The sequence below is a fragment of the Cyclopterus lumpus genome, chromosome 23 (genome assembly GCF_009769545.1).
Source record: "Cyclopterus lumpus isolate fCycLum1 chromosome 23, fCycLum1.pri, whole genome shotgun sequence".
NCBI classification, from domain to species: domain Eukaryota; kingdom Metazoa; phylum Chordata; class Actinopteri; order Perciformes; family Cyclopteridae; genus Cyclopterus; species Cyclopterus lumpus.
This window is the reverse complement of record NC_046988.1, coordinates 7,385,644-7,398,926: the sequence shown is the minus strand read 5'-3', so window position 1 is coordinate 7,398,926 and position 13,283 is coordinate 7,385,644. Positions and strand designations below refer to the sequence as shown.

The 13,283-nt window shown below is 42.1% G+C and overlaps 1 protein-coding gene across 7 annotated transcripts in view; it reads right to left on the bottom strand.

Moving 5' to 3' along the window:
• The window catches only part of chchd3a (coiled-coil-helix-coiled-coil-helix domain containing 3a), a 59,028-nt gene extending 47,376 nt beyond the window's left edge, over positions 1-11,652 (bottom strand). For 4 of the 7 annotated variants that reach the window (XM_034526390.1, XM_034526392.1, XM_034526391.1 and 1 more), the window contains exons 1-4: positions 11,412-11,652; positions 10,068-10,367; positions 9,410-9,515; positions 3,072-3,165 (exon numbers count right to left, since the gene is read on the bottom strand). In XM_034526390.1, coding sequence (XP_034382281.1) covers positions 3,072-3,165; positions 9,410-9,515; positions 10,068-10,367; positions 11,412-11,492 — 581 coding nt within the window. In that variant the 5' untranslated portion in view covers positions 11,493-11,652. The remainder of the gene's footprint in view (positions 1-3,071; positions 3,166-9,409; positions 9,516-10,067; positions 10,368-11,411) is intronic. The other 3 variants (XM_034526393.1, XM_034526395.1, XM_034526396.1) reach the window with 2 other exon arrangements.
• Positions 11,653-13,283: the final 1,631 nt, after the last annotated feature.

The following is a 13,283-nucleotide window of genomic DNA, read 5'->3' as shown; positions in this document are numbered from 1 at the left end:
TAAGATATCATGAAGAAATAGCAAGTGCAGTGAGCGAAAGCCAGCACTGTTGCCAATACAAACATATTTTTAAGGAACTCCCCTGACACAATCCTGGCTAACTCAGGTTGGATTCAGGGACTTTGGGATTTTCTAATAACCTCCCAACTGTCCAACTCGGTTTAAATTAGTTGGAGATGTGTGTGTGACAGTGCATGTATTTCTGTGTGAACAAATTTAAAATAAAATAAACATGTAAAAATCTGTAAGCTGGACTATATCTGTCTTGCATCTGACCTGGGGGCAATACGGAATTTAATAGGCTGGCTGGTTAACGGGAAGACAGACGCTCTGGGAGAAGGTCAGTGTTCTCACTCAAAAGTCTGACACACAATTATATTGCCAACACAAGCTCCTTGACCACATGTTGAAATAATGGGTCGACGTTTCGTAACAAAAACAAAAAATAACCTTTAAGTGTTAAAGTTGGACACTCAAACACATGCATTTCCTGCACGGGAGGAGAGAGGGAAGGTAGGAAGAAGACATGAAAAAAGAGGGGAGGATGCAGAATGAGGAATAGAGGAGGGTGATTGAGAAACGGACAAAAGATGAGATGGCTGGAGAAAGGAAGGGCCCGAGCGAGGAATAAGAAGGCAAGATGGGAGGGAAAGGTAGAGGAAATCTGGAGAGATTTACCCAGAGGAGGAAGAACTGGATCGAGTGGTGACACAGGATGAGTTAGGCTGAGGGAGGACAAGATGGTCTAAGAGTTATCTCCCCCTCAACCCTCCTTCTCTCACATCCTTTTTTTCCTCTGAGTCGTTCTGCTCCGATGCCTCACAGAGAAGTGGCAGAGGCAAATCTGCTCCCTGCAGCCGCTCCTTGATACAAATGAGTTTAGGCTGCACCCAAATGAACTCCTCACAGAGCTTTTACTTCACTGCGACCAGAGCAAAACATGCAAAGCCAGATCACTGGAGTTCATTTATGGCCCTAAAGCCAAACTGAAGATGTACCGCCATAATCCAAACGCGCCAAATTCCCTTGTTCTGTGTTGCATTGAATAGAATGGGGGGATTACCAAAGTAAAGTGTGGAAATAATAACATTTCTCACAAAAGAAGATTGAATGTGTGCTCGACAGGTCTAACACTCTTATTGTGCATGAATTATTTATGGTTTTGGGGTTGAACATGACCTTGAGATGTTGGCCTCATTGTGTGTTTTTCCCCCCCAATGACCTGGGGGTTCACAAGCTGAGCAGGAGTTTCACTGCAGGGTTCTATAACTATGGTGGCACTGGGCAGTCTTGTTAGCTGAGCTTAGATATGCTCAGTTATTTTACCTCTTATTTCAAGTTTTACAGCCATTCAGTTTCCTAACCTTCCAACACAGCGAAGGCCATAATCGTTTTGCCTTATTTTCCTTGAACAAACAAAAACTTCCTGTAATTACTGCCTGCACTGTGGGAAGGTGAAATACCATTGCAATTGAATTCTTCTTCGACACCCCAGATGAGAAATAAAAGGCTCTGTGTTCCTCTCATCCATTTCTATTAAAAATGTTTTAAAAGAGGTGAAAGACCTTTTCAGTAGTGATGAAAAAAGTTGTTAAGAAAAGTCTCTGTTTCATGCTTTGATTTATATACTAATACTTTCTGATTCTAGACAAAAGCCTACCAGTGATCTGCACTTTTTAAGCTCTCCTTAAATCCCAGAATGCATTTTGATGGCTGTCCCATGTATTACTGCCTGTAAAACTGTTATCTTGGAAAATGGACACGCATGCACGTTTGTGCATGCGTGTCCATTTTACGCCTGCACAAAAAGAAAAACAGATTAAAAAAAATAATGGGAAAAATGTAGCACAAGAAATAACAAATGGCACACAAGGCCACATTAAATATATTAATATGCTTCTACGCACAAGAAAATACATGCAGCAAAAGTGCTGGCTAACAATTGATTGTTTATTCACCATTTCATATTCAGTTAAGTCTTCTTCAGCTGTGACAAGCGCAAACAAAAACTGGGGTGCTTGAGCCACCATGAATTCGATTAATTGCAAGGAGGGTGTAATTTTGCGGCACTTACTGCTCCGACAGACATAAATAAGTGAGCTACAGGAAGCAATCACATGTAAAAAAAGAAAATGGCCAGAAAAAAAATAAATTAAAATCAATTGACAAATGATTTCTCTGTTCTTGAATGAGCTTTAAAAATCGAGGCTAATCGCTAGGCTAACACTCTCTCCTCCTGGATAAAGAAAGGTTGTGTTTTCTTTCATCCCCCATACAGTACAAGCGTTTAGAGGCTAATCAGAGTTGTTCATTCACCAGGGTCTGTTGGAGATCATCCAGGGCTATTAAAGAGGGGACGCAACACCATTATTGGACATTATGGCATGTGCACCTGCTTCTTTAGGGTCAAAAAGTAGAAGGGAGAGGAGAAATGTGCTCCTTACATGAACAGTGTGTTTCTTTATCAGGTGGGGCTAATGGATCACCCACTCAACACCCAGGAAATTACCTCAGGATAGCACCCTCCTTTCTCAGGCATGATTAATTGATCCGGAGAAGGAGAGAAGAAGCAGAGATAGAGGGAGGAAAAAAGTGCTGATGTGCTTCGGAAGAGAGGCAGATTGGAAACAGTGGGGATCGGAAAGATCGGTGCTGACCTTTTTGACTATTAATGAAAGTGTGAAAATGGTTCACATCTGAAAATGTCTTCGGTTTCTAATGACATCTTGGTACAGGAATGGACACAAGGTATGGTACCCTGATTCAATCTAGCACGAGCCAAAGGAAAGAAGGTAGGAAAGAGAGAGGGGAAGGAGAAGAGGAGCAGAGAGACAGGTGGTGGAGCAATGCACACTACATAGAGAACACCAGAGAGACAGATTTTCAGGCAACCCAGAAATCCTAATTTAAAAAAAAATAATAATTATAGCAATCAGTTTGCTTCTGTAATACACACTGCGCCTCACAACACCAAGACCTTTGATGGACGGTCATAAACAAAGACCATTTACGATCACCCACAAAAACAGAGTGTGTATGTGTGTTTGCGTGTGCGTGCGTGTGTGTCTCACCAGGCTTGCAGCTCTTGCTCTGCCTTCGCCCTATCCTGCTCCAGGCCTTTAAACAGCTCATCAGTGATCTTCTTCCTCAGGGCCTCTTCATCAACTGGGGACAGAAAGACAAAGGAGAGAGAGAGAAAGTTAGTGGAAAAAAAGAGAGCGGTTTTAAGTAAACAGCTGTTGTTTGCCAACGGGCATATTGTGTTTGTTGAGACACCAAACAGTCATACTTCTTTTTTTTTTTTTTTTAAACAGGTGTTGGAAAATCTGCGTTAATCAGAAAATGTGTTGCTCAAAATGAACAATTCATCTACAAGGACTGAGGGGTCTATGTTTTGCTGCAGCAGATTGTTTTGGGATTTTCAGAGAGATGCAATGATGAGTGAACTCAGAATTACCTCTGACTATTTTGATCAAGCTACGGTTGGTAACGTTGAGAAGCTAGCAAGAGTAACCTACAGAAAAATAAACAGAAAAACAAAGCCCATTGTTGCCCACTCTTTTCCAATGAAAGTAGCAACCAAGTCGGCAACACAGAGCCCGACTGCTGGCTAAACAAAAGTTGAGGACATCACCTTATGCTTTATGAAACTGTGACAGGATATTTTTCACTGATTTATGATATTTCATACCGCAAATAATAAATGATTACACACACACACACACAAATCACAGCGCCATGCCACTCTATCTACATATATTCATGTCAGGGACATCATACATGCATGATTCCATGTCTCCACCGGTCTATCTTGGCAGGTAATTAAGCATGAAAGTAAAGATGCCAGCCTGCGACCAGACCAAAACGTGCTTTGAAGACAGAAGTGCCATGCGGTGTGCTGCGACACTGCAGTTATGAGGGGGAGGGGGGTCTGAGTGTGTCAAGATTACGCTGCCACTGCATTAGTTAGATAGGATAATCCCTATTGTCAGAGTCTATTATTACCTGGTAACAGCAGGCCAGTGGACACACACACACACACACACACACACACACACACACACACACATTTTCATTAATTAAAATTAGGATTGGTAAAGTCTATCTACTAAAGTTTAATCATTTTGACGAAAGAAAGCGTAATAATCTACAAGCTCCAAATACAGATCAACATCATAGTCTAATTAAATGTTTTAAACATTACATGGGCCAAAGCCTGTTCATCAGCTTTTCAGATACCTTGTGGACCGAAAGACAGAATGACACGATACGAACCTCTCCGTGGGGAAAGACAAAATAATTAGATCTACAATTCTTGGCTTCGAATTTATATTTTCTCGGCGGTGGAAGCAGAAAAGTAGTTTTGTTTTCAGGGAATATAATGTTCTTGACTGGTACTTGTGATTGTCTAAAAGTGCCTTGGTTAAGCCTGGTTAAGACTAAAATGATGGTCCACTTATAATGTAACAAATCAAATATGCAAATTAATCAAACACATAAATATTAGATGAAATAGCATGACGTTTTTTCATGTCATGGATACATAAAATCCCAGCAGGTTAACAAGCATTTCTCCTCCTGTCATTTTAGTCTCCTTCACCTCCCTCAGCAGCTTTATGACACCCAAACAATTTTCTCTCTACAATTCACTTGTTCTTTTCTCTGATACCCAAACTCCATCCAACCGCTTTTTCCTCTTCTGCTGAAAGCACAACGTAACAGGAACTCACAGCATGACAGCGTTTGGTCCAGGAAGGAGAATGAATAAGCAGCAGATAGAGGGAAGTTTTAGTGTGAGAGGGCTTCAGAAGAAACACTCGTGCGTACAGAGGCGGTGATTGACAGTCGACAACTTTCTGCTGCACAGTTCATCCTCAAAGACGGAGACTGCTGTCACCCAACTGTCCAGAGTGTGGGAAAATAATATCCATCTAGTCTGACAGCACTCAGAAGCACCATTGATCCCACTGCAGAGGAGAGTCTAATTACAACTCTGTTAAGAACTACGACAGAAAGACGACCTGTTGGGCTACGAGCTTGAATCAGCCATATGGGGATGTCTGTCAAGTTTTCACATCAGGTAAATATGAACACATCAGATGATATGCTACGATTGTGTTGGTTAGACGTCCAGAAATGGAGAATTTGGGTACCTGTGATAGAACTGTCTGGCATCTAAAGACTCAACGATATACTGTATGAATATCATATTGTTTCGTGATATAGCTCGAGCTATCCTGTTTGGATGATAATCTTAACATTATGCTTAAGTCAACAAAAGGCCACAACCTATTCAGTCACATTTGACTTGGCAGATTGATAGGCAACTAAGACAGCCACAGTTATAATTTAAAAAGCATGCATATCCAGAGGATAACATCTAGGTGGTGGACAGAAAAGTGTGTACAAGACGAAGCCAATAGAGTTCGCACAGTAGATAATGTTCCCATGACCATTTCATTGATCACCACTGGTGATACTTTGAGTTCCAGCTCTTCTTCATACTTTTCTGGGATTGTTTCTGTGTTTCAGGTGCGAGCATTTGAACATGATGAAGCATATAGCGACCCGAGTCAGAGATTTTACGTATCGTAAGCTAAAATGTGAGTGAATATTGGGCGTACAGCAGTCAGGTGGCCAGAAACATGACTCCAAATGAGCACTCTGTTGCTCCGCTCCATAATAATGCTTCTTTAGATATGACGAGATTCCAGAGCTTACTGGACAGTTTTCAGTGAAATATACAATCACATCCACATCGGGCTACTAATGTTTCAAATTATTATCTGAATGCATCAATGGTCCTTCCCCAAGTATCATAACAGTAGTCAGAAGTCGAATCCTGCCCTTATAAACTTTATTCCATTGAGTAAGACTGGCATTTCTGTATCAACCGCCCTTTAAAACTACCTCAGGCGTTACATTGAAAGCATAGAACCCCTTAGCAGTGCACTGTTAAAAGTAACATTCTAAAAGTCCTCCGTGTTCAGATGAGCCCAAGCAACTCCTCATTTATCAGCACATCCTGTCCAGCCCTGCAGAGAGAGGCTTCAGACAGCTAGCAGGCCTGCAGGGTCAGCCGGAGAACAGGTTCTGATATGATAAACACTGTCTGGGGTCCTTGAGGGAAGCTGGTTCGGGTCAGAGACAATTCCAGATTGACAGAGCCAGTGTCAATCCTGAGTAGGACATGTAAATGTTAAAAAGATTAAAAACTCATCATCTTTTTAGACGTGTCCCCCTCCTTTCCTTTTCCACCAATGACTAAACCCTGTGGAAAAACCCATAGTGGAGGAGAGGCGGTGGAGTACAGGCTATTGGCAGTGGAGATAATAGACGAAGGCAAATTGCGTTTCTCATCAGAAGTTTCATTAACCCCAGGACCCGCATGGAGGGCATAATCTGTAACATTACCACTTCCTCACGTTTCTAGCTCACCGCAGACCTTTCACTATGTTCACATAGGAAAGAGAAAAAAAAAGAAAAAGAAAGAAAAGTGCCAAGAGCAAGCTTCCAGCACAAGCAGCAGGCAGGTGCCATTTCTGATTCTCTATTTTATTCACACTCTGTGCTGTTAATTCAATCTCAGGTTATGAAAAAGGACCTAACTGATCGCTTTACATTTTCACAAGATAACAAGAAAAGTCTGTTTCAAAAGCAGAGCAATATATATTTCACAAGTTTTACTCTCACATTTATGCATGCGCACTAAGTCACGCACATCTCTGCCAATCGTTTTCATTTGCCTGTCCCCCCCCCCCCCCCGGTCTCTCTGCTTCACCTGGGAGACATCTTTAAGCAGGCCATTAGTCCAGCGCAGTGGGAGGGCTCTGGTATATGAATATTTATAACACATTGGAGAAGGTGTAGGAGGTTCAACCTTGACTGTGGTGTAATCAGCACACATACCGACTCAGGCCCATGATTTAGAGACAGCCGACCTGCTGAGAGCCTCACTCGATACCAAACTCTGGTGGACGCACATAATCAATGCGCGCCTCATTAAGGTTGTACCCTTTCAGAATTGGGCTGAACTTTGCAACTTTTTAACAAGATTCACATTCATAGTACATTATTTTTTTTTCCTTCTTTAAAAAGAGTGCGCTTGATCAATTGTTCAAGTTGACTTTTATTCCCATCTCCTTCATTATACTTGGGGAGCTTGGTACATAATAAGCTGGGAGGTGACCTTGCGAGCAGAGTATATCCAAATTACCGGAGTAAATGTCACCTGATATTATTGTTGTGCGATAAGGGCCGGTCACAAACTAAAATAATAACTGTAGTGAATATGTCGCAATACACACACTCGATCCTTAACAAGCAGATGTGGTGTGTGCCCACAAGAAGATGAAGAGAATAGAAAGAACATCCTTTCTCTGTTGCTTTATTTGTCTTCTTGTTTACTAAAAGATTCCAGAATGGAAATCAAAAGACATTGGTGCAATAACAAGATACATCTGTAACCAACCACCTAAAGAGGAAACGCATCAGAAGATCTGGAATCCTTCGTCAGCGCGGCATTGTGCTGTCTCTCATAATAACTACACTCAACAGCCTGTCACACATTTAAGTGAGACATTGTTGTATTTATCTGAAAAAACTAATTGCCACAAACAATGAAGGAGTAACTTTATTCAACATGGGAGACAAATTAAGCACCGCCGTGAAATTGGCCCCAGAGTTAATGGGAAAAACAGAGCAACAAAGAAAATTCTATTAATTGTCCAAATTGCCAAATGTGCTCAAACAAAAAAGGCAGTTGGAGTCATAACAAGCCCTATTGCACATGCGCGCGCACACACGTTTGTTGTTGGAAACTGCAGAGGTGTCGTTGTAATCACTGGAGTCAGTGTTGCGTGGCATAAGTTGGCCTTTTTTTAATTACCTTGCTGATTGAGCACAGTCAAGGATGGGGAGGCCTGCCCACACCCTGGATAAAGGGAGAACCAGCACCCACACCCCGTTATGTACAGTGTAATGAACAGGTAACATTCAGATGTCCTCTGCCAGATATGTCAAGAGATAAGGGACGTGCTCCCACACTAAGGAGACAATAAGATGAAAAACTTTACTTTGAGAGACATTTTTTTACTAAAACAGTGTACAACGTACATGTACAATGTAAAATCAATATGTTGTTAAGAGTGACACATTTCTTTGCACTTCTCAATAAGGATTATAGAGTTTCTCCTCATAATGAGACTTTGCCTATAAAACAACAACAATTCAAAAAAGTAGCTATTTTCTTATTTCTGTTCTTAATGACATGTTTTTTGGAGCAGTGGAAACAAGCTGAAGACATAGCATCTAAACGTTCACCGGCTAGTCACAAGGTGTCTGTCTGCCGTGTGGTGCTGGACAGGTAGCGTGCAGTGGGTTTCCTTCACTAAAAAAAAAAAAAACAGCTGACTGCTGAAGCCAAAAACAACTGATGGGAGCGGTGAAAGCTGAAGGACGCTATAAAGCCCCGTAATGCTGACTGGAGTCAGGTCATAATTCACTGCAGGTTCTTCATTTCAAGTGCTCCCTTTCACATGCAACTTGTCATATGAGCAATTGTTTATATTGAAAAATAAATATTAATCACAGCTGTTTAAAGACTGGAATTTTTTTCTAGGAAGTTTAACCGCACTATTTTGAGTGTTGTCACAAACCGCAGTAAGAAGGGTCAGCTTGAGCTCCAATGTGACGATGAGGCACTAATTACAGTATAAAGGTATTAACATTAATAAAAGCAATAAGTAATCATTTCATTAACAGTTAGGGAATGACGATGAATCATAATATGACCACGGCTACTGTGAGGCCCATTTTAAAAATGAAGAGTAATTACAATCTGGAAGAAAAAGTTAGACACAAAAAGCTTAAGGTGGCTCAAAGTAAACATCCACACAATAAATATCATTCAAATGAAATGTAACTGGACTTAAAATAAATCCGAGGACAGCTCATTCCCACATAACCTTTGCCTTTTAATTAACATTCTACTGAAGATGCGCCGATTAAATTTCAGGATAAAATGAGCCACCAAGAACAATTACTTTCTTCAGTTTTTGAGCTTTCACTCCTGTCTCTTGTTAGAAGAAACAAGGCACACATTTGTCCACTGGCCTAGGTCTGAAATACCCACAGCACAAATTCAGGAACAGCCAGAGATTGAAAAAAAAAAAACTTAAGATATAGTTTAAAAAAAGCTTTGAGTAAATCCTCACCCAACTAGATTATCCATTCTATATACAAATAGGGATCTTGACAATTGTCTGTTCCTTAACATTGATTAAACTACCTTATGACCACCAGAATATCAGACCATACTACTGAACAGCATATGCCATAAAGTATCTCAACATTTGGTTGAGAAATATACCTAAAATACTGATTTTCAGCATATCAGAATAAAACTCACCGGCTGCTGCAGCAGGAGGTGGTGGTGGTGGTGGTGGGACCGAAATTGACTCAGGCACTACCACTGGCTCAGGGGCAGGAGCAAGGAATACTGGATTCACTGGGGGCTGAGGAGGAAGTGCAACTGGTTCACAAGGTGCGGTATACTCAGGCAGGGGAGGTGCAGTGAATGGCTCAGCATGCTGTAGGGACAAAGTGTTCCCTGAAGGATGTAGCGGTGGTGGCAGGATGATGACAGGCTCAAAGACCAGAGTGGAAGAGAGGGGTTCTGATTTGGGGAGAGGGGGAGCAATGATTTGTTCCACCTTGACAGGAAGAGGAGGTGGTATGGGTTCAGCTACAGATGAAGGAGCAATGGGTAGAATCACATGTGAAGGAACAATGGGTTCAATTACTGCAGGAGAAGCAACAGATTGATTCATGGGAAGAGGAGCGGGTTCGATTGCAAGGGGAGAAGGAGCAAGCAGAGCGATCGCTTCCACTGCAGCATGGCAGGGAGCAAGAATCTGGGGAGCAATGGGAGCAGAAGGAGTGACAGATGTTGGCAAAATGACTGGCTCAACAGCAGCAGGAGCAGGTGGAGGAGGTGCCGCCACAGGCTCATAAGAAGGAGCAGTGACAGCAAGAGCAGCAGCTTGGGGTGATGAGGATGGAAGTACCATGTCACTGATGGTGGGGGCTGCTACCTGTTCCTTAGAAGGCTGCGGAGGAGGTGGTGGAGGTGCAGCCACAGTCTCTGTGGCAGATGGAGCTGGTGGAGGAGGAGCTGGAAGTGCAACAGGTTCTACAAGAGGAGGGGGAGGAGGCAAGGAGGTGATCGGATCAAAGAGGGGAGGAACTGGCCGCAGGAGAGGAGAAGGAGTGAGGGTAGGTGCCATGGAAGGTGGCGGAGGGGGAGCATGTTGGAGTTTGGGAGGAGCGTCAGGTTCCCTCATGCGGTTGATGACATTCTCAGAAAGCTGCAAAGCAAAGTGGAAGAAAAGATTCAGAGTAGGATCGAGGTGGATTTAATTAAATAGTTTGACATAATGTGGGTTTATCACACACATAAATACTTAAAGCACTTAACTTCTGTCGCTTAGACATGTTTCTGTGTACAGACTGACCATATGGGACACATGTTACTAAGCAAACTGTGCTGGTAGGCTGGGTTTTTAAGTAACTTTGGACAGAGCCAAGCCAGCCAAAGTATTTATGCTAATATAGTCATCTTCCAGTTTTAGCTTCATGCTTAACACATCTTCTCATCTAACACGCAGTAAGAAAACAAATATGTAAATTTCTCCAAATCCACTTAACATTAGAAGACAACGCTTTGTAATTAATCTGTTCATGCAAACATCACAGCATTGGCATGAACAGGATTACGCCTCATTGAAAGATAACATTAGCAGCACTTGCCCTACTGAGTAATAATAGACAGTCATGCCAACTAAAGCCTTATCTGATCTTACTAAAGCCTCTCAATCTATATTTAACATCGGCTGGCAGCGGCAGAGGAACTTGTGACAGCTCCCACCTGATGACAGAAGCTGACAGTCAGCCCATGTGTACACGCATGCACCTTTTTAAAAGCAGAACAATAACATTAATTTTAAATCAAGAATGCAACAGTCTGTCGCGGTTTTTAAAGTCAGTTTCATTCATACATCGAGTGACAGACAGCCCCCGCGCACGAGGCCAGTGACGTCAATGTCAACATCCCCACAAGGACATTGGAAAGTGAACTGTACTGGCCCCCTGCAACGGCTATTTGCTATGCATTGTGACAGTGTACACTCCTTTACGTTAACCTAGCTTTCAGAGTGAGTGAAAGTCATGCTGTCTGGAGTCTGTTTGCAATAACTTAGCATAGCTGCTTTAATACAGGGCATGTGGCGCTCGTGTTCGTTTAGCTTTTACGATACAACCTAATAAAACGTTGCGTTACCTTATATCGGTTTAAGGCAATCACGACGCACCTGTTTACTCAACACTCAGCATGTGTGTATACTGTCACTTACCCGTATGCCCTTCACCACCGATATATTCTCGTTCTCGTCCGACTCAAACGACACGCGCCGGGTACTGTTGTTCGCTCCCATTATCAGACCGCAGGTTGCCAAAGTGTCAGTTATCTACATGTAATATGGAAGACTGACACCCACTGTCTTATTTGGTTGAGTATAATTGCGTTAGCGCCAGGTATAGCTAGCTGGCCAGGCCCCACAACACACACGCCACTGCTTCGGCAAAGAAACTCACTTCCTTAGCATGACGTGCGTGAAGAACGTGCAACTTGATTGGACAGAAGCGTCTTACATCAGTGGCTTTCATTGGTCCTTGATCGTAAGAAAGTGGGAGCGTGAGAGCCGTTCTGGGGATTGTAGAGCACTGTTAACAGCATCAGTGCAAACACTTTTTGATGTATTGCTTTTGAATAGCATCCAGAAACATTGTGCTATTATTGAAAAAAAAATATATAATAATATAATTGTGTTAGTTATATTTCCCTGAAGAGGGCTATGATCTATATTGTGATAAGACATTATTAGACGTATACTTTGACTGAACACAGGCCGAGACAATGTATAGCCTTGCTCCATAACAATAATTGGGCTGACAAAAAGAGAAAAAAAGGATTACAGTAAATAGAGGGCAGGTCAATTGAATTTACAAAGGGCAAAGTAAATTGCCAGATCTGTCAGGAAAAGAAAAGACAGTCCCTGAAATGAAAAAAGATCTCCAATGAGAATAAAACGACGAGATAGGGAAATATTTACCCATTACATGATCAGATTCAGTGGCCATATTGTGATGTAGAATCTTTACTTCAGAACTGTACCAACATCCTGAGAATGGGTTAGTGGGCGCATTATTTTTGTGTCCTGAATCTCTTTTTTTCTTCTTCACATAGACATTTAGTGGTCATTGTTCATGGCATCACTCAACCCATGCCAGCCACTTACACTGAAGTTCATCTACAATGTCCATATCCTGCTGTCTCTCTCTCTGCCATGAATTGATGATGTCTCTGCAGAGTACGTCTCTGTTCATCATTGTTGTCTTTCCACACTTTGTTTGAAACACATCAACACATGCTGATATTTATCCCAGTGTGTGTAATTGTTATTTGTATAGGAGAGCATTTAATCCTGGCAATTAATTCGTGAACCAAAAATGCTGTTGAAATAATTTTCCACAATGAGTGGCGGAGTATTGCTATTCATTTTCTAAATCTGCCCTCTGCTCCCATGTGGAGGGGATGATGGAATACAAAACAAAATCCCACAGTCAGCACCACTGGTGTGGACAGTTTTTGGACCCGAAAGAAGACTCATGAAGCAGAACTAATGTAATAAAAGAAGGCTTTACTTGCTAGTGAGGAGGCTTACAGTCAGCAGCAGGCAGCCAGTCCAAACCGACACACAAATCCAAAGGGGCAAGGCAAGCAGGGAAATAATCGAAGACGATAGATAGATGAAACATGGTAGGGGTAAGCGTGCAGGAACAAAGCATAGAATGCATTAACAACACTAGTGAGCATTCAATTATTTGGAACAATTTAGAAGCAGCAACGAGCAAGTGGAAAAGTCAGGTGATCCGAATGAGTAATGGACAAGAAAGGCATTTAAAGATATACGGAATGACAGGATGAATACGATGAGACAACGTTTGAAACTGTGGACCGAACAGCAACACAGGCTGGTGAAGCCCTCTGGTTATTCTTGGTGGCCTCCGTTCCACAAAGAGCAGATGTCTGTCTTGGAGAAATAACACCACTTACCAGCTCTTCTTCTATGACAATAGGGCAGTCTGTCTGAAACGCTTGTGATTGCAATTGTTTTTCTTCTGGTATTAATGCATGCTGCTATTAATGTTATTGTACAAATGTA